The 21,567-nt window shown below is 37.1% G+C and overlaps 2 protein-coding genes across 2 annotated transcripts in view; one reads left to right on the top strand and one right to left on the bottom strand.

Annotated features, from left to right (window-relative positions):
• Nucleotides 1-7,322, bottom strand: part of pde3b (phosphodiesterase 3B) — a 60,220-nt gene extending 52,898 nt beyond the window's left edge. Inside the window, exon 1 of the mRNA XM_082149951.1 lies at nucleotides 6,160-7,322. Within this exon, the coding sequence (XP_082006077.1) occupies nucleotides 6,160-7,053 (894 nt within the window). The 5' untranslated portion in view covers nucleotides 7,054-7,322. The remainder of the gene's footprint in view (nucleotides 1-6,159) is intronic.
• A 2,633-nt stretch (nucleotides 7,323-9,955) lies between these two features.
• copb1 (COPI coat complex subunit beta 1) lies at nucleotides 9,956-21,567 on the top strand. The gene is made up of 22 exons (XM_082149965.1): nucleotides 9,956-10,105; nucleotides 11,027-11,176; nucleotides 11,701-11,930; nucleotides 12,032-12,201; nucleotides 12,285-12,399; nucleotides 12,504-12,596; nucleotides 13,890-14,027; nucleotides 14,123-14,242; nucleotides 14,332-14,439; nucleotides 15,165-15,311; nucleotides 15,499-15,644; nucleotides 15,825-15,921; nucleotides 17,379-17,539; nucleotides 17,618-17,738; nucleotides 17,838-18,065; nucleotides 18,160-18,339; nucleotides 19,173-19,317; nucleotides 19,404-19,523; nucleotides 19,626-19,771; nucleotides 19,866-19,955; nucleotides 20,819-20,974; nucleotides 21,226-21,567. Exons 1-22 carry the CDS (start codon nucleotides 9,976-9,978, stop codon nucleotides 21,283-21,285), a joined length of 3,051 nt encoding a protein of 1,016 aa, XP_082006091.1. The 5' UTR covers nucleotides 9,956-9,975; the 3' UTR covers nucleotides 21,286-21,567.

The raw sequence follows: 21,567 nt of genomic DNA, 5'->3' as shown, positions 1-21,567 counted from the left end.
GTTCATCAGCTGGAAAAAAAACATTCTGAAAGTAATTACAGTGATATCGTTCCTCTGTACTGTTATCATTATAGTTGTGGTGTGGACTCTGTTAATCTTTATATTTAAACAGATTTTTAGAACTATATCTTTATCAATTAAGTTATCATTCTTGGTGTAAACGGGAAGTAAGAAAAGACCGACTGACCACACCAGTTATGCCTCTCATGATGGTGTTAGGGTGATGCTGATCTACGTACGCACATACCAATAAAGTCCCGTTTCAATTGTTGTTATGCTCCATTTTCATGAACTGTATTTCAACATGACTGACGACGACATGCACGTAACATGCCTTTCATCATATAACTAAAGCCAGGTTCACACAGTATGATTTTGGCCATCTGAGACTACATTTGTGATTCCTAAAAGATTCCTCAGATCTTAGGGGCTGTTTACACGACACCGTTTTCAACTAAAAACGTAAAACTTTTTATGTGTTTTAGCTGTTCCTTTACATGACAGTGGCGTTTTGGGTGCCTGAAAACGCAAACTTTTAAAAACGGGTTTCAAAGTGAAGGTTTTTGAAAACGATCTCCGCGTAAACAGCAAAAACGCGAATCTCTGAAGACGATGCACATGCGTATTATGTGTTCAGTCTATAGTGTTTCATTCCCATCTACTGGCCTGGCCAAAGAATACAGGGCTTTTTGTCGTTTTCGCGGATCCGTGTGAATGGGGATCGTTTTGACAATGGTGTCGTCTGTACGCAGAAGACTCAAAGGGAAAAACTTCTCAGTTTTAAGCACATCGTTGTCGTGTAAAGATCTGGGCCCGTATTCATAAAGAATCTTAATGCAAAGAGTAGCTCCTAGTGACAAAATTCTAAGAAAATTCTTAGAAATGTGGGCGTTTACTCTTAAAATTAAAGAAAAAATCCTAGTAAAGAAAAAAGTAATTCAGAAAGCATCTTAACCCTTAAAAGAGCACTTAAGGTCAAAATTGTTAGGAGCACGGACGAGGACTTTTAAGAGGCTTAAGAGTTTCTTTAGCAGAGGAGAAAATGGCAGAAAGACGAAGAGGGACAAGAAATGTGTTGCAGACAATGAATAACAGTGAGTTAATAAGACGCTATAGATTAGATCGTGCAGGGATCATGTTTGTGACAGATCTTATTAGAGACGCGCTAACATCTCCGACACAGCACAGAAATGCCATAGCGCCAGAAATGAAAGTAATCACTACATTACGATATTTGGCAACTGGGAAAATTCCATGTTTGATACATTAAAACCAACATTCAAACCACCACTTAAATAGACATGCCAGCAATCAGTGTAATTGGAAAGAGTGAAACAATTTTTATCATTCTAAGCCAAGCAAATACCTTATAGGAAATTAACAGCATGGTAAATAAAAAAAAAGGATTTATATACACATATATGTGTGTGTGTGTGTGAGAACGGTCAAATAGGAAAAATTACGCATGTAATTTCAAAGTGAAGGCTTAGAATAGACCCTATACTTAAAATCACTTTTTTTTTTTTCTTCTTGGACAACCAACCAATCACAGTCTTCAAAAGATTGTGTCATACATAGCAACGGGGTCAACCCCGCCTCCTCACTAAGATGAAAGTTTTTGTCTTTTCCTTACTCAGAGTTGCTCTCAGATCGGTCCCGAATCGCTTTTAAGCTAAGACTCCTACGTAAAAGTTTTTAAGCTAAATTGAGAGTTTTCTGAGAGGATTCTTAGAATCTTTATGAATACGGGCCCTGAAGTCTTTGATCGTTGGTTCACCGACAGCCGATTAATGACCATTGCGATAAAATTTCAGAAGATTTCATGCACAGTCCTGTATTGTAACTTCTCCAAACGTTTTTTGGGGTCGACAGATAAAAAAAAAAATGTAGCCTATTTCTGGGCTTCTTAGCTTGTTTGCTGTACACATAGCAGCTTTTAGACATTGCTTTGTTTTTTGTTATAAGTCAGAAATGACAAGGAGGCAGTTACTCGAAATGCAAAGTCTAAGACGGTTGGATTGTTCCCCTTTCTGTGGGTTTTGCAAATATTTAACAAATGAAAGGTATTAAAAAGAGCTTGTGACTAAACCTCGTAACTACATTGGATCTTCAAACCGTCGGTAAAACCTCATAACTCCATTCCGCCTCTGAATGAAGTGGTCTCTGCTTATTTACAATGCAAGAGTAAATAACGAACTGGTTGTTTGAAAAAGTACAGCATTTTCTTTATTTAAAACAAAAACTATATATATTTTTTTTATATATATATATATATAGGCTAATGTCTCTGAGGAGCGGAGAAGCGTGTCTTAGTTTTGCATTTGTCGTCAAGTCATTACTCCCTTAATTAGCCTGTCCGTAGCACTTTGTCCTAAGTGACATGAGATTTTGGCCAAATGACAGAAAAAACTGAGCGCCTGTAAGTTGATGAAAATGTGATGCGATGCACTTTTAATGCCTCAGATGCGGCCATTCTAATGACGGACAAAACACGTATATCCGAAATCCTCAAATTCAATTTGCGCTTGATTTTGGTAAAATGTTAATAATAATGACACATGCAAGTGTCTGACTATATAAAGCCACAATATCAAAATATGAAAATGCTGTGTTTAACTATTTTAAAGGTTTGGCCTGGTTTCACAAACAGGGTTTAGATTAAACCAGGATTAGGCCTTAGACATTTAGGTAGCTTTTATAAACGTGCCTTACTGGTGTGCATTTTGAGACAAAACAATGGCACTGACATTTTTCAGTGCAAGTTGCTTTCAGTTAAAACAGCTCAAACATGTATTTTAGTCTGGGACTAGGCTTAAGCCTTGTCTGTGAAACCAGGGGATAGTGTTATTTCCACTTCCTGAAAAGTAGCGTTTTTGGATGTAAAAGGTTTCCATCCGACAGCAACGACAAGCTTCTTAAAGATTCATTACATTCTAATTAACCAGCACTTCAAGAGTTATTCTGGCCTTAAAAAAAACAACAACAAAAACAGACCCTGACAACAACAAATCCTTTCTAATCAGTGACTCCTATAAAACAAACACATCTTCACCTGATCTGCAAACAACTGATATGCTTCCTAGTTTAGTTTGGAAACCATCACATTTTTCACAGATGACGATTTCAGCTTGTCAAAATGCACACACACACACAAACACACACGTCACGCGCACAAATTTTTTTTAATTTAACCTAACTGTATTACTTTCAGCAAAACTTCAATTATAAAGTTAGCTTTGTCAGAAAGTGCAACACAAAAAGGAATGAGGTATAGTTCCCTCCACGGCCCCCAACATCTCCACAATATAATAATTGCTCCATGTGCTATGTTAAAAGTGACTGGGCTTTGTTATGATTATCAACTGATTTAAAGATCCAAGCCACATAAACATTTCAAACAGCCTGGCTACCGCATATAGTGGTCTATCTTAAAAGAGCCATAATCCTGCCATGGGTTCTAAACACAGCTCAGGCTATGACGAACATTGGGCTGAAAATGCAATGAGTCACAGGTGGCTTGAAGAGAGAACTGGAGCCGTTTCTCACTCTGTGCAAGTGAAAAAGTCATGAGGCCATACGTGAGAAACAGCACTGACCAGAACAACCGAGAAAAAAATTCACACATCACGACACTGTCGTGGGAGAAAAAATACAAAGAAAGGTCCATTAGTTTACACTTTTCTCGCATAGCAATGAATTTAACAGGAGAACATGAAGTAGGATAACCCTGTTCACTTCAAATTGCCCGTGACGTTTTTTCACAACTGATAATGACCTTACACTCTCACACTTTTGAGGTCTGTACAATTTTTTTTTTTTTAAAGATATAGGCCTAAAGAAAAAATATCTATATCATTTACTAGACCTACTAGTAGTTGTGACACATATAAAATGAACATTTATTACTATTAATAACAATGTTAAATTATATAATGATAATTAATAAAATAAACTAGTATAGCAATACTATTAAAATGCATTTCTTAAAATCAAGCTGAAGCAGTATTTTGGGGGGAAAAAAGAATAAAAAGCTGTTCACGAGGTCCATCTAAATGGGATCGTGTGCAAGTGAACAGAGGGAAAAGAGCTGAACTATCAAAAACAGTCAGAGATTCAGACTGAGACACCGGTGTCTCAATGTCACATCATGACTCAAACTGAAAAAAGACAGAAAAGTTGCACAAAAACACCTATTTAAAATTCACTGTAAAACAACTATACTTCAATCAAAAAAATTAGCACACACATAGATGTCGGTGTTCAATGTGCAGCTTCGAAATGCACTTCTCCAGCTCCCTTTTGATTGGCTTAAGGCTTGAAATTAAGCACAGAAGGATGTCATTTTTTTGTGTAAAAAAAAAAGCATTAATAGTGTAAATATAGCCTAATGGCCTGATGATGACTCAATATTATTTGTTGTTCTGTGCATTCTGAAAAGGTCCCATCAATTTTCAATACATTTGTCATTAGTAATGATGGCACATTGACCATGAATATTGAATAAGCACAAACAACAGACACAAGTTAGAATTAAATACTGTTGCAATTCAAACTAGGACAAAATGAAGTGGAAATACAAGTAAACTTAGCAAAATCCATTCGCTTTCATTCTAGTTTGATATTTTGTTTCCATGTGTCCTTACAGATCCCCATGAGAGAGAACTGATGCTATGCTGCTCAGTAAGAACAGGTGCTTACAGGTCAAAATAAAGTCTGAAACTGGTCATACTGAAACCTCAATTCGTGAGCGTGACTGGAACAGTGCACTCATTCAAAGCACACTCAAAATCACTTGAAGCACAAAGTGAATGGCTTTATGTGCAAGCAAGTAGAGAAAGGACTAAACTCTTTATAATTAGTGTGGAAAACATGCAAAGCTCATTACAAATTTACTTGCATTATGTTTTTATAATTCACAGAAATACTGCCTGCAGAAACAAGTCAGGATGACTACATGAAAACCCAGCACAATGTTAGAGTATATTTACTTAGCCACACAGGTCTGATGACCTTGAATTTAGTGTTTAAACATGACCCTTTACCCTTGGCCAGGGCTGACTTTTTGGGCAATGTGAGCTTGATGTTTCAAAACTCAAACAGCTGCAAGCACCATATCCTACTTAATGAACTAACAAAGTTTCCATATTTGTAGAACTTGCAGATAACAAATTGCATGCGTCTAAAAAAAAAAAAAATTAAATAAACTGTCTGCTCATTTTCCATTATGTCACACACACACATAACATAAGCCAAATACTTTTGTTAAAACTTTTAACTTTTAACACTAGAATGCAAAAGAAGAGTCAATCAATGGCAAACTTTTAAAACTCTATAGCCTACTCTATTTACAGCACAGACACTGGGACAAGCGATACCCCACTTTTCACGTGTTTGAATCAATGATTAATAGTGTATGGTTTTTTTTTCTTCTTTTTTTCACTTCAGTACGAACACAACACTCAGACCAGCATTATAAGAGTGCTGTAATAACGTCTTCTGGATCAAATGTAAACGCTTTACTGCAGTACTGAGAAGAGACCATAAGGAAATATGACTCAAACAGACATTTGTAACTTGTTAAAAAGGATCAAAATATTTTAACAGAGTTAATATTTTAAATAAAACAGCCTGTTTTGGACTACTGGATCAACAAGACTTCACATATAGGCCTAAAACAATTTTGAACCATTTGAAACATCCCAAAATGTACATCATGGTCACTCTAAAATACCAAACAATTTTAAATGTTAAAGCAAAGAGAGAAAAAATCTCAATCCATTACAGTGAAACAATCAAGCCTAAATAAATTTGGGAGCTATGGCAACAGGTGACTGACCTGGCCAAACAACAGTGCATAGCCTCCAAAATACTAATACCATCACATCCATGATTTAAACTGTGGATTGTTGCTCTGGTCGTGTATATCAGGGTTGAGATTGTGTAGAACAAGAGTTTGATTAGCCTGTTCTGGGGAAGTGTGATGGGGTATCAGGAGTGAGTTTGTGTGGCTTAGGACAATACTTGTATGGGACCATTTGAAATGTCAGAAGTTTGATGAAGTGTATCATGAGCATGATGATGAGTTTTAAAGGTGTGATGTGTGTTATAGTAAGGTATACATCAACTGATCAGTGTGTGCTGCTGATGAACAGCTCCTACCTGTTCTCTCGATATACATGGCAGGGAAGGTCTGCGGGGCATCTTACAACTGCCATAATAACTGCTGGACGTCTCTCCCAAAGAAACACAGCTGGACCTTCTCCTGGGTCTGATGACGGGAACTTTCTCCTCCGTGTTAGGAATCCTGCCGGCCGTCTCCCTCGGTGGGTAATAGTGATCAAAACAAAGCGCCAGCAGAGAGCCGGAGACCCCCGCTATACACGCCAGCACCGGCCTGAGGGACGGAGACAGGCAGCCGAGGCTGGTGAAGGACAGCAGCCACACCAGGCTGGCGAAGACCAGGATCAGGACGCTGTGCTTAAGTTTGAGAGTGGGGATGAGAGTGAGCAGACCCACGCAGCCCAGCACAAACAGCAACCTGCCCATCATTTGCATCTGCTGGTGCTCCTCTCCCCACTGCAACAAGCGCAAGACCATCAAATCCCCCAAGTAGCATGATGCTGGTAAGGACAAAAGCCAACATCTGCTGCTCTCCCTCTTCGTCCGTCTCAGGTAGAGGGTCAGAAAGAAATACGCGCAGCCGATGCTGAATAAAGGACTGATGGACTGTGAGAAATCAAAGAGATAAGTCCGCAGATCCGAGACGCCGTGTTCACTCTGAAAGCTCTTCGAAATGAAACAGGAGAGCGCCAGAACCGCCAGCGCTCCCACGTAGAGAGCCGAGCCGCGGAATAGTTTGGACTTGAGGATATCCTCGTTGCAAAACCTGCAGACGTTGAATAAAAAGCCCCTCGGATGGTCTTGTTTTAACGGAGTGACGCAGCTCTTCACATAGCCGTTCCTGAAGCTCTCCGCGCTGTTTGCATTGCCAACAACACTATCGTGCTGTCGGATTTTACTGTGCAAAACCTCTCCGTCCTCCCGCACAGCCATGTTGTCCTCCTTCCGTGCTCTTTAAACTTTCATTCCTTCGAAATAAATCCTCCGTGTGTCAACGTTTCACTACATGACGGCAAACGCGCTCCATGGTCACTCAAACGTGCTCAGGCATTTTGGCCAGGAGGAAAAGAGGCTGAAATGTTGTTGTTTTTTAGCAGACTCGAGCTCTATGTCGCCGTCTAGGTGCGACAATTTGTAACAATGACTAGAGCGCGAGACACAGACGCGCGCGCTCTCTGCAGCGCAGACAAACCGCGCGCACCTTCAATTTATGTCTGGATTTTTTTATTTTTTTGTCAGATTTACTACCGTTATTGCAATATTTAAACAATACTATAGACAGCTACGTTATAAACATATATTATATAGAAAGTTGCCTATCTTAAGACCTAAAACAGGGGAGCTTGTGAGTGTGTCCTATATTAGAAATAGCCTACTTTTGAGTCGTGTCACGGTATATAGGCTAGGCTACACATTCATTTTCTTTATTGTTTTTTTTTTTATATACTTATACGATTCTAGCATATAATTAAGCTAAGCCAGTATTTAGTCATGTAAATAGTAGCCTATTGAGTATTCTGCCATTCGCGTTTTCCGCCGTTCATGAACCAACAGGCCCTTAGGTTTCAATGCATAAGCACCACAAGAGGTCACTAACATAGACATTATGTTACAGCTGAGTTGTCTTGTTTCTTACCAATGGGGGTTCCAGAATCTTAGCCAACCCAGGAACCCCATATTAAAATGCTGTTTTACACTGCAAACCACATCATTATTATTTTAGTCTCTCTAATTAGCTACCTTTGCATTCTTTGCAATGTGCACTATAAAAGCAACAAAATCAACCAAAGATGATATCACCAAATATCAACCAAAGATATTAACCACATAATAAATAATGGTGACACTTTATAATAAGGTTTCATTTTTAAACATTAGTTTACTGCATGAGAATGAACAATATTAGGCCAACTTCTACATCATTTGATAATTTCAACATTTACTAATACATAAAAAAAAAAAAAGTTAACATTATAGTTAATACATGAACTAACATGATTGATTGTATGATGTATTGAATGATTGTATTTTTATTAAATTACATTAACAAATATTAATAAATGCTAAAATGTATTATATTGTAACGTTATGGCCAAAAACTTTTTATATTTTTAGAGAAATTCCTTCTTGCTAATGGATCAGTCCACAGAGCCCCGTATACATTCATGAATGTGTTAGAACATATACATTACCTTATCCCTTTCGGGGTGTTATTTTTAGTTCGGTCAAACAACTGTAGCAACATTCATTGTTAATACTGAAGCTTTTTACTTTTGCAAGACAGAACTGACCTTAAGATTATACGATTAAAGTGTGTGTGTAGGGGGGAGGGGGACATAAATGGCCTCATGATCCTTTTGTATTTGTTCAGTCAACCTCTTTTTCTATTTCCTAAAGAAAAACATTGTAAAGTCCCTACAATACCAATGCTTCAGGTAAAAAGGAGTTGTATTGTGAAGAGTCTTTCCCTTAAAGCGTGAACACAAGGAATGGTTTGTTTAATGTTCTTAAAATGACTCACGTTTGTAAAAAGATCCAGATATGAGTTTATGAAAAAGTAATATATTTATTCCATATTGACGAGCAAGAACAATTCATGCATTTTGGCTGGAAAATTGATTTGAAATTGTGGTTCTCGCATTATGGTTCAATTATGATCTCAAAAGATGGAGACTAATGTTGGTTCCATAATGCATTAAAATTGACCTCATTTACTTCACTTCTGTGCTGCAATCCCCACAGTTATCTTAAGAGCTTTTCCATGATTCCAACTGCGTAAGTGGTCAATAAAACCACCAGTGATTCTCATGTGAAGATCTAATGTATCTTCGCAGTTTATGGTAAAAAGCAGTTCAGCATGAGGCTATGACATGATATTCATACACAAATGTATGCACTCTTAAAAAAAAGTATGTAAAGGCTTCAATGTAGCCTATGTTGATATGAAGGAATTTTCCATATTGATTATTCAAGTAGGCTTATTTTGAATTGCGCATTGTAGGCTATTGTGTTTTAGGGTTAAACAAAATGTCTGTAAACTGGCAGAAAGTAAAGTAATAAAAAATATAATAATGTTACATAAATGGCCTAACATTTAATATTCCAAAAATAATGAGAGAATATTTTAATATTTAGATTGAATGGTAAATATAAAAGAGAACTAAAATGCTACTGAAAATCTTCTTAGGTAATCTCAACAGGCCTGTCTTCTGGCCAAGAGACTGAATAGAGACAGAAGAGAGAGAAAATATTTTATAAATGTATTTTTATTAGCCATTACTGTTTCATACCAGTATGTTTTACGTATCATTGAGACGCTTTTACAGTTTTTATTAATATTTTGAATTACTTTTTGTTTTTATATATTCCATTTTAATTTTAAATAAAGTTTTTATAAATTTTTATTGTGTGTTTTTGTCTATACAGTTTTTATTAGGGTATGTTTTTCTGTTTTAGTTTTAGCTATTTTAGTAAGCTACATAAAGATAAATCAAATTGAAATGTTGCCTTGGCATAAGTGAAATAAAACAAGTTTATTTTTTGATAGATTATTTTATTTCAGTTTACGTTTATTTTATTTACAGCAGCTATTAAACCAAATTTGTATTTTTCTCATTTTTTTCAAATATAATAACCCTCAGATCAGCGAATACAAAAAGCTTATAGCCTACTATCGAACCTTTTCGCAACAAATATTAGGTTTTGTTTTTTCCTTACACATCTAGACTAACACAATTTAGGCAAATTAAGAATACCAGATTCCAGTATAAACCAGTAGATCATAACCTCAAACAGACACACACCACACAGCCACGAACGTAATCGTTGACTTTCGCGTTTGCGTAACCGTGTAGTATGATCCTTCTGGCTCGCTGTAGTATTGATGTGGCCAAGTCAGTCAGGTTCCACGTCACTCGGAAGGATCGGAATCTCTCCAGACACGGATGCGCATACAGAAGAGACAGACCTGAGACCTATTTGAAAGGTAATTAATGAACAGCTCAACAAGAAAGCAGATTAATAAAAATCTAATTTGTTGTTATTTTAAGCCACAGACAATAACCACCGGTTGTCTGTGTTCGTTTGTATCACAGACTGTTAGCGTGCTAGCTGCTACTGCATTAGTGATGTCGATTGATCACGCAATCAGTAATATAACTGTACAACATTAACTGTGTTATATATGTGTGTTATTAGACAGAAGTGCTGATATCAATGCGTTTCGTGTTAATAATACATGCACAACATGGTACAAATCGGCCTTTTGCCACGGCTGGCTCAGGGTTTTCAAACTAGCTGCTAATTCAGTGAATCCCAGTGCTGTCGTAGACCGTGAGACTTCTGACAGGATCCTGTTTAAAAATTCTTGTTAACAGGATAGATAGATAGACTCCAAAATCACGGTCGACATTATGAAACTTAGTTGCACATATACCGTCTTAGTATCATGGTGTTCTTTGAAGTGCAAGATACGTGAGAAGAGGTAGAAGTTTTACATATAAAACTTAAGAGAAATATAATTAAAACGATGTAACAGTTACACATAAGGTTACATAAGGTGACTCCAGTTACAACAGTCTTACAGAAAATAGGTTTTATTCTACATGATGATGGTAGTTCTTCATGGGCACGACTAAGTTGACATTACAGGTCCTGCTGTGACATGCAATTGAGTTAACTTTACTTCTATTCATTTTTTTTATTTGTATAGCGCTTTGTTTGAGCCATTGCTCAGGCCACTTAATGTACATGAATAATTATAAAAGTACCAAACAATATACATTATTTGTAGTTGTTACATTACACACATCATTATAGACTACATTTCAAAGGCTTTTTCTGTTTATGGTATTAAATGACTATTCACTTGAACTTTTACTAATGTATTTTGTAACCTTTGTTTTAGGAAACCTCATAGGCATTCTGTCTGAGTGGAGTCTCGTGAAGGGAAGAAGAGCTGACATCATGACAGCCGCGGAGAATGTGTGTTACACCCTCATCAATGTCACCAATGACTCTGAACCACCATCGGAAGTCAGCTTAAAAGCTGATTTAGGTAATATACATGTGTAGTAATTTGATAGTAACCCCTTTTTTCATTAACATTCATGCACATCACTTTAAAAGTTTGGGATTGATTGAGATTTTTAATATGTGTTTGAGAACAGTTTCTTGTTGCATTTATTTGATCAAAAATACATTAAGAACAGTAATATTACCAAATATTATTACAATTTAAAAATAATAATGTTCCATTTTATATATTTTAAAATGTAATTTATTCCTTTGATGGCAAAGCTAATTTTTTCAGCAGCCAATTCTTTAGTTTTTAGTGTCACGCAGTCCTTCCAAAATTGTTCTAATATGCTTTGAATGATTAATAGAAAGTTCAAAAGAACAGCATTTATTTTAAACCTAAATCATTTAGAACAATGTGAAAGTATTGACTGCCATTCTTGATCAATATAATGAAAATGCATCCTTGCTGAATAAAAGTTTTGACCCCAACATTTTGAAAGGTGGTTAATGGGGGTTAAAATGCACTATAACAGTTTTCCTCTTTTATTTTTGTCAAAACAGAAAAGGGAGAAATCAAAGCCAAGACAGAGGCTTTGAAGAAGGTCATCATCATGATCCTAAATGGAGAGAAACTGCCAGGCCTGTTAATGACCATCATCCGGTTTGTGCTGCCTCTGCAGGACCACACAATTAAGAAACTACTCCTAGTTTTTTGGGAGATTGTTCCCAAAACTACTCCTGATGGCAAACTTCTTCAGGAGATGATCTTGGTCTGTGATGCCTACAGGAAGGTAGGCATGAAATATGGAGTTATAATGTGTATTGCTTATTGTGAGGGTATATTGTGTCTATTTCTTTGTTGAAATATGCCATCTGTGTTATGTATCTGTAGGATCTCCAGCATCCCAATGAGTTCATCCGTGGCTCTACACTGCGCTTCCTGTGCAAGCTGAAGGAATCTGAGCTGCTGGAGCCCCTTATGCCAGCGATCCGCGCCTGTCTTGAACACCGTCACAGCTACGTACGACGCAATGCAGTCCTGGCCATCTACACTATCTACAGGTGTGTTGATGGATCTTTGTGTGCACAAGTGAGAGACAAACATCAGAGACCATTTTCATGATATTTTTATTTTTTATTTTTAGGAACTTTGAGCATTTGATCCCAGATGCTCCTGAGCTGATTCATGATTTTCTTGTAAATGAGAAAGATGCAAGCTGCAAGAGAAATGCTTTTATGATGCTGATTCATGCAGATCAGGTACACAGTCTGATTAATAACAATAATGATTATTTTATATTATTTTTGTTACAAGAATGAATCTCATGAAGCTAAGTAGCTGTTCTTTTAATACATTTTTGCAGGATAGAGCTCTGGACTACCTAAGCACATGTATTGATCAGGTGCATACTTTCGGAGACATTCTACAGCTCGTCATTGTGGAACTAATTTATAAGGTGAGGTGTCTATTCATATCTTAAAGTAATTCTTGTTTAACCCACAGAGACCCAGCGTAGCAGAATTGCTTTGTACATATAAAGCAATTAAATATTGAACTTTCTTTAAATATGGGTAAAAACATCAAATAACAGTTGCTGACACTCTAATATTGATCACAACAACAGTTACACAAAATGTTAATCTTAAAAGTATTAGAACAAATTGATCTGTTTACAAAATAAGTATTTGATATGTAATATTTTCTAATATTTGTAAATGTCTAGTGATGGGTAAAGGCTTACATGCCTTGACATTTTAATTGTAAATAATTTGGAGACCATTTTTGTAGGTGTAGCAAAAATGAAATGCTGGGCATTAGGGGTCAAACGTTTTTCTATTGTTCTCACACAATTAAGCCTCTTCGGTGAATTAATTATTCCAATTTTATCAGGTGTTTTCTGAGTTGTTTCGTTATTATTGTCTCAGTGATATAACTATAAATATGTTTAAATTAAGTGGTATTAAAATTACTATATTAAATGTAATATAAGCTTTGCTTGGAATTTAAAATGGTGAACTTTTCATGACTGAATTGTGTTGAGAATTCAAAACTTTCAATTACCATATGGTGGTAATTTTGCAGCCTTAAATTCTCAGCACTGCTTTTTTTATGTAACTATTGGCTTCTTAAACGCATGAATAAGGGTGAAAGAATACATCATGAATATCAATGTTCAATTTTTACTAACCCTCATGTCGTCCTAAAGCTGTATTTAAAAAAAAGAATATTAATAGTTTTTATGTGTACCATGGGCTGTTAAGCTCTAAAGGGACAAAATCACAATGAAGGTGGTCCATAAAATGTTTGTGCTATAATCCACATTAACTGATAAACTACTCTTTTACAGAACTGCTGTCATCAACAGCACAGTTATTCCTCATGCTTAATTAATTAAATGCTGAGCTCTTCAGCATTATGCTGTTTATGCACACTGCATATTATCAGGTGGTCTAGATCAGTGTTTCCCAACCTCTTTTTCTTTCTTTTTTGGCCACGGCACAGTTTTGATAAGTAGAAAATCCCATGGCTCACCACTAAGCACTAAAATAACAAAATTGCACAACATGCATTGCTTCAAATTGCATTTTAAAACTCAATATTATATTAATTGTAGTAATTACATTATACATGATTACTACTTTTAATATAACCACTAGTATGCCAGGACGCAGGGGTTGGGAATCACTGGTCTAGATTAAAGAAAACAGTCTTCTCACTGTGTCTATTTTATATCTCTACATTTGTTTAGGTCTGCCATGCCAACCCCTCAGAGAGAGCTCGTTTCATCCGTTGTATATACAACCTGCTGCAGTCATCCAGTCCTGCTGTAAAATATGAAGCAGCTGGAACTCTGGTTACTCTGTCCAGCGCTCCCACCGCCATCAAGGTACCAGTGTCTAACACCAGGGTTGTTCCCATATATACGTTTTCTGCATGGTGGAAAATAGTGGAATGAGATTGGTTGAATGTTCTTTGTTTCAGGCTGCTGCTCAGTGCTACATTGATCTGATCATTAAAGAGAGTGACAACAACGTGAAACTCATTGTTCTGGACCGGCTGATTGAGCTGAAAGAACACCCCACACATGAGCGTGTGCTGCAGGTACACATGAGTTCATCACCTCTTTTGGAGCCATTCGTTCCACAAATGAGACCAGTAACAGGACGTTCGGTGATTTGTTCTGCTTGTAGGACCTTGTGATGGATATTCTGAGGGTTTTGACAACTCCCGATCTTGAGGTCCGCAAGAAGACCCTACAGCTGGCCTTGGACTTGGTGTCGTCCCGCAATGTAGAGGAGGTGTGTGACAACATGCCATTTAAAGGGATAGATCATCAGGATTGTCATTTATTCATGTCGTTTCAATCCTGTATGACTTATTTTCTTAAGTGGAACACGGAAGGAGAAATGTTGAAGAATGTATTGGCCACTCTTTTCCATGTAATGAAAGTGACCAGGGACTGTAAATGGCCAAAAAGAACCGTAAAAGCACTATAAAAGTAGTCTGTATGACTTAAGGGGTGGTCTCACCACTTTTCATTCCATTGACAAATGCAGGAGACCGGAAACACAAGCTCATGCAAAGAAGTTTCGCATTTTGTTGCGTTCTCAAGTTCAAGTTTAGTTGACAAGTTTGGTTTGCATCACATGTAGATTTGACCAATAAAACGATACGTCATGACGTGACCTCTTAGCTTAATTAAATGTACACAGACTGTAAAGCTGCAGGTTTGTGACGTCATATCTCGTTTATTGCATTGTCCAAAGCAATTTCGCATACTCAAAGTCTAGTGTAAAAGCTCCATAATTTGCCCTTTTTTTTTTTCTTTATTAGTGCTTTTTTTCTGAGTTTGTCGCTTGACATCCTGGATCCCATTCCCCATTTACTCTATTTATATGGAGAAATAAGATCAAGAAGATACAATGAACAAAATTAAAGTCTTTTATACAATGACAAATAATTACTATTAACTAATTGCACTGTCCTATTCAAGCGAAATGCCTGAATTGTTCTTTTTCTGCAGCTGGTTATAGTGCTAAAGAAAGAAGTCATCAAAACCAACAATGTGACAGAGCATGAAGACACAGACAAGTACAGGCAGCTGCTTGTTCGCACTCTCCACTCGTGCAGCGTGCGCTTCCCTGACATGGCAGCCAATGTCATCCCTGTGGTACGTCTACTGACTGAACACTCAGAATGCTTTTTTACAGTTAAACTATTTCAAAATATTCTTTACTAGCAAAGAAAGTTACACACTTCACTAGATCGGTGGACTGTCTAACTTTTACTGTTAAAACATCTATCCCTTTTCTCATCTTTACTCTTAAATTCACTTCTTGTGTTTTGTGTGGCCACAGCTGATGGAATTCCTGAGTGACACTAATGAGGCGGCCGCAGCCGATGTGCTGGAATTTGTGCGTGAGGCGATTCAGAGGTTTGACAACCTTAGACCTCTCATCATTGAGAAGATGCTGGAGGTTTTCCACGCCATCAAGACGGTCAAGTAAGAGATGCTTTTTAACTGCTTCCTTAGAAGTTCGATAAATCCAATTACATAAATCATCTGTATATGAAAACTTAATTGGTGTATTATTCTAGACCGCTTGATAGTACCTTGTCCTGTTTAGTGTTGTAAAAGGGATTGTGATGCATGTGATTTTTAAAAAGGACTTTTGTGTTGTAGGATTTACAGAGGAGCTCTGTGGATTTTGGGTGAATATTGCAGCTCTAAAGAGGACATCCAGAGTGTCATGACAGAAGTCCGTAGATCTTTGGGAGAGGTCTGTATTACATCTATTTGAATCGCTTTGTCCCCCCCCCCCCCGTTTTAGCCTGGTCGTTCACACCTAAGAGTTTGAAAAAGTCTCAAGAAATGGGTGTATAAAGCTGTGGATAAAATGGGAGAGTTGAGAGTGGGAAAAAGGGGAAATAACAACCTCTAAATCAGACTTACAACACACTCATTATACAGACACATCAATATTAAAATATGATCGTGGAACCCCCCACCCCACACACAAAAACTGAGTTGAGGGCACCTTGATGCATTTTTGCAAATATAACTCTATATGACAACTCAAACTCATCAGAAGAACGTGGATTAACATTTAAAAGGTCTAATCATATTTAAATTATAATTACTAGCACTACAGTCTCTGAACAAACTACACGCATCAGTTCAACTCAGAAAGAATAAAGGCATAGTTACTTGAATTTTTGGTCTACATCATTGCCTTCTGTGTATCAGAATAATTAATCGTGTCATCACATTTATCATCAAAGTTATGGCTGTATCAGTGTCCATATTTTCATATATATTTCAATTGAAGAAGACGTGATTAAATATGTGTGCATACACAGTGCTGGTTCAAGTTTAGAGCACTGGAGGAAATATGTCCATAACTTGAAACACGCTTACTCTAGTCCGTATATGATCTATGATCCGCGTTGTGAGCGCTATTAAACACATTGCGGTGCTCAAAAAATTTGTTTTAGGGTTTCATGACCCTTTAATGCTTGTCCGGAACAAGCCCTAAATGAATTCGGACAACTGAAATGTCAAATGAATTCCTTCAGAGTGATAGTAACCATGTCAAGTCGAATGAAATTGAGTGGAAAGCTCGAGGGTTAAATAGTGTTGCAATGCAAAATGCAGTGAAATAAGGACAGAAATATGTTATTGTGTAATACAAATTTAATATTCTATGTACAGGGTTCACATGGTTCTGGAAATATTTGGGAATTTCAAAAATGTGATTTCCAGGTCTGGAAAATTCTTGCAAACTATTATCTTAATAAGTTATGAAAAGTTCTACTGTCGGTATAATACTAGAAAATACTAGAAAATTATTTATTTGGATCGAAACTATTATTGCGAGTGTGATTGCTATTTTATAAAATCCTTATTCAGTCATTACAAGTAACTGGAAAAGTCACGGAAATTAATTAGTCAGAAACTGTGAGACCCTGAATATAACAATTCTACTACTATTATTGTATAGATATGTATAGATAAATGTTACTATACTATTTAATATAGTTATAATCGTTATTTATCAAAATATGCAGTTTTACAGAAAACAATAGTGTGAATGATACAGTGCACAATATGCATCTAAAACTGAGATACGGCTGACTCTTTAAAGATTAGTAAAATTGCTCTATAAATGTCTCTACACCTTATAGTGCTTTCAAACATTAAATTGTTTTATATTATGTCTTCTTTTTTCTTATTCAGATACCAATCGTGGAGAATGAATTGAAGAAGGAGTCTGGAGAGGTGAAACCTGAGGAGGAGATGACTGCAACTCCAGCTCCTAAGCTGGTGACAGAAATGGGCACCTACGTCACTCAGAGTGCCCTGAGTAGCAGCAGGCCATCCAAGAAAGAAGAGGACAGGTGATTCTCTCCCCTTACTGATACATTATGGAGATAGTCCTCCGCATTACATCTCTAAAATATCCCTTTATTCTGTAGGCCTCCTCTAAGGGGTTTTCTGATGGATGGAGACTTTTACGTTGCTGCCTCATTGGCCACCACCCTCACCAAAGTGGCCCTGCGCTATGTTGCCCTTGCTGAGGACAAAAAAAGACAAAATGTAAATGAATTTTAAAACTCCATGAACAGTGACTAAACTGTCAATTTAATTATTCATGTGTCTAATTGTGGTAGATAAATGTTACTTTGCTGTTTTTAGTCCTTTGTGGCAGAGGCCATGCTGTTCATGGCCACTGTGCTCCATCTGGGCAAGTCGTCTCTACCCAAGAAGCCCATCACCGATGATGACGTGGAACGGATCTCGCTGTGCCTTAAAGTCCTGTCCGAATGCTCGCCCCTCATGAACGACATCTTTAACAAAGAGTGCCGCAGATCCCTGTCCCATATGCTCACTGTCAGACTGGAGGAAGAGAAACTGTCTCAGAAGGTATATGGTATAATGTTGGATAATGTCGTATAGATTAAAAGATCATCATTTGTGATCATGATATTGAATTATGTTGTTGTTCTTGTTTTATCAGAAAGAGTCTGAGAAGCGTAACGTGACTGTTCAGGCGGATGATCCCATCTCCTTCATGCAGCTGACCGCTAAGAGCGAGATGGCGTCCAAAGAAGATCAATTCCAACTCAGTCTGCTGGCCGCGATGGGCAATACTCAGAGGAAAGAAGCCGCAGACCCTCTGGCTTCTAAACTTAATAAGGTATTTGAAGGATTTTATTTATATATTTTTGAATCTGTACAAGCCATATTTTTATGATGGTGACACAATTGGAAAGATTGTTTGTAGTTTGTCATCTTTTACCACCAGAGGGCATGTTGGTTCATCTGATGGGAATTTTAACACTATGATGTCACATCAGGCAGGAGCCTTAAGAATGTTCCGTCCATTTACAGCATCTCACAATATAGTAGTTCCGTGCTTCAGCAAAGCATTTGAATTGCCGGTTTTGATCTTTTTCATTACAATGTATTAATAGCTTTTATATTTGTTGTGCATTTGTTTATCAGTTAGATTACCATGATTAGTGGTTCTCAACCTTTTTGACTCCAAGACCTCAGCAATATTTGAAGGCCCCCTCCCCATATAGGCTAATAGCTTTGCTCTAGTACATCAGCTGTAAGTTTTGTTTTCGATGCTTATTTTAAATTTACAGAAACTAGGAGTGTCCATAGATTTTTTTTTTTTTTTAAGTAACTAAAATAATTCTAATTAAAATAAATATCTTTTCTAATTCCAGAAGTTTTAAAATCTCAATGTTCTTCAATGATCCAACTCTATGTAACATGAATTTACATGACTTTTCCAGGTCCAGAAATGGCCATTTTAAACTTAGGCTACCATATATCCAGGGCGGTAGGGAAAAAATGCTGTTGAGCTAGTGAGTTAAAATATGAACTTTTGATGTTTTGTTTTTATAGCTTGTTTTGTCTCGTTTTAAATCATTTTAGGTTATCTTGAGAACCCCTATTGGGCCCTGGCCCTGTGGTTGGAAAAACATGTCCTTGACTGAACCATCTCGTTTTCTCTTCCAGGTCACCCAATTGACTGGTTTCTCAGATCCAGTGTACGCAGAAGCTTATGTTCATGTCAATCAGTATGACATCGTCCTGGATGTCCTGGTTGTTAACCAGACTAGCGACACCCTACAGAACTGTACCTTGGAGCTGGCAACACTTGGTACAAGTTGTTCCTTTCATCCATAAAAATAATTGGTTAGTGTGTTTTTGGTGTATGTTTTACTGAATATATTCCTCAAACTCCAGGTGATCTTAAATTGGTTGAGAAACCATCTCCTCTCACATTGGCTCCTCACGACTTTGCCAACATCAAAGCTAATGTGAAAGTGGCCTCCACAGAGAATGGCATCATATTTGGAAACATAGGTTTGTGGACTATATGTAGATATCCTTATTTAAACCTGTACTATTTTGTTGTTGAGGTAGTACCTGGAATCACTTCAATAATCAAAAACACATATTTTGCAGTATATGATGTATCAGGAGCAGCCAGTGACAGAAATTGCGTAGTTCTCAGCGACATTCACATTGACATCATGGACTACATTCAGCCGGCCTCCTGCACAGATGCTGAGTTCAGACAGATGTGGGCTGAATTTGAGTGGGAAAATAAGGCAAGTCTGGGGGACTGGTGAATTCTTTGTGCATAACTGCTACGTTAATCTCCTTCCTGCTTGCTGGAATTTGTTCTGTTTTGTTTCCACACAGGTTACTGTCAACACCAACATCACAGATCTGACCGAGTATCTCCAACACATTCTTGGGTCCACTAACATGAAGTGCTTGACCCCAGAGAAGGTACAATACTCACTAGATGAGAACAGTAAACGCACTGCTGGGCAGATTACTTACAATTTGTAGTTGGTTACTGATTCCAAATTACCTGACAGTTTTAGTTAGTAACATAATCCATTACATTACACATTTAAGGTCATATAATCTGACTACTTTGATTACTTTGAGATTACTTTTCACCTAACTTGTTTATCACATTAATTTGAATAGGATCATATTTTACCATGTAAGTTACAAAAAGAATTTCCCAGACTGGGGTTTGTGATGGAGCTGAATTGAACTGAGTTTAATGAAAAGTATGAAATGAAGTGAATTTGTACATTTTAATTTGTTTGAAATACTAAAGTCTTCCAAAGACCACGGTGAAATGACTCACTTGATAATTCAAATAATAAATGTGTTCGTCAGGAGCTGATTAGATATGCAATGTTGAGAAACACTTCTTAAAAGTCAAATGATTTCTGTAAATCCAGTGATCTGCTGCGCGAGTCTCAGTGTTCAGTGATCGGCTCATGACTCTGGTGTGTGTGTGTGCAATTCCACAAACCTGGAAGACCTTCTGAACGTATATAAGCAGTAGGCTTTTTAAGAAAGGAAAATGTAAAACAAAAAGTAATTGAGACAATCAATGAATTATGAATAATTTACTGCCATTGTGAGAATAACATGTAATTTATAAATAAAGTAATGTAGTCCTATTACGAGTATTTTAAAATGTAATATAATCTTATTACAAGTACATTTGGAATCTTATTACAAAATTCAGATTACATGTAATCAGTTGCTACCCAGCATTGAGTAAACCCCTCTATGATTTAATAACACATATTTACATTCATATCTCATGTTTTCCTTTTGTAACTCAGGCCCTGTCCGGTATCTGTGGCTTCATGGCAGCAAATCTGTATGCTCGCTCTATATTTGGAGAGGATGCCCTTGCAAACGTAAGCATCGAAAAGCCAATCCACATGGGACCTGATGCCCCAGTCAATGGACATATTCGCATCCGAGCCAAAAGCCAGGTGATGTTTTTTACTCTTTGCAACGTTTTAATTAAAAGACATTGGGATCTTTATAGTAAGTTTATACTAAGTGCTGGATTAGCATTTTTGTGCCTACAGGTGTGGATAATGTTTTATAATTTCAGTAATGGATTTAGTAGCTTCTTTTATAACTTTTTTTTATCCTGATGTGCCTTTGTATGTTTTTTGAATCTCCCTATGTGATGTTTTACTGCATGATTGATAACTCCTCTTTGTTTTTTTTTCAATAGGGTATGGCTTTGAGTCTGGGTGACAAGATCAACCTCTCTCAGAAGAAGTCTCACTCGTAAATTTCAGCGACTGAGGCCATCGAGTCAAAGGGCGAGATTTCGACTAAAAAGCGTTACGTTATCCTACGTCTTGTCTTTTTTTCCCGCTATCGCTTGTTTGTGTCCCTCCAGACTGCCGTACACATGCAGTGCTTTGTGGCCAAGCTCTAAGCTCTTCAATCCCATAAAATATGTCTAAAGGGGATTATTTTGACATTTTCTACAAACATGATTCTTAACTGCTCTAAAAGGGATTTACCCTGTTCATCTGTAATCATGTTTCAATAAACATTGCACACCATA

The sequence above is a fragment of the Leuciscus leuciscus genome (assembly GCF_965113295.1).
Source record: "Leuciscus leuciscus genome assembly, chromosome: 2".
In the NCBI taxonomy this organism is placed as follows: Eukaryota; Metazoa; Chordata; class Actinopteri; order Cypriniformes; family Leuciscidae; genus Leuciscus; species Leuciscus leuciscus.
This window is presented reverse-complemented; position numbering and strand designations above follow the sequence as displayed.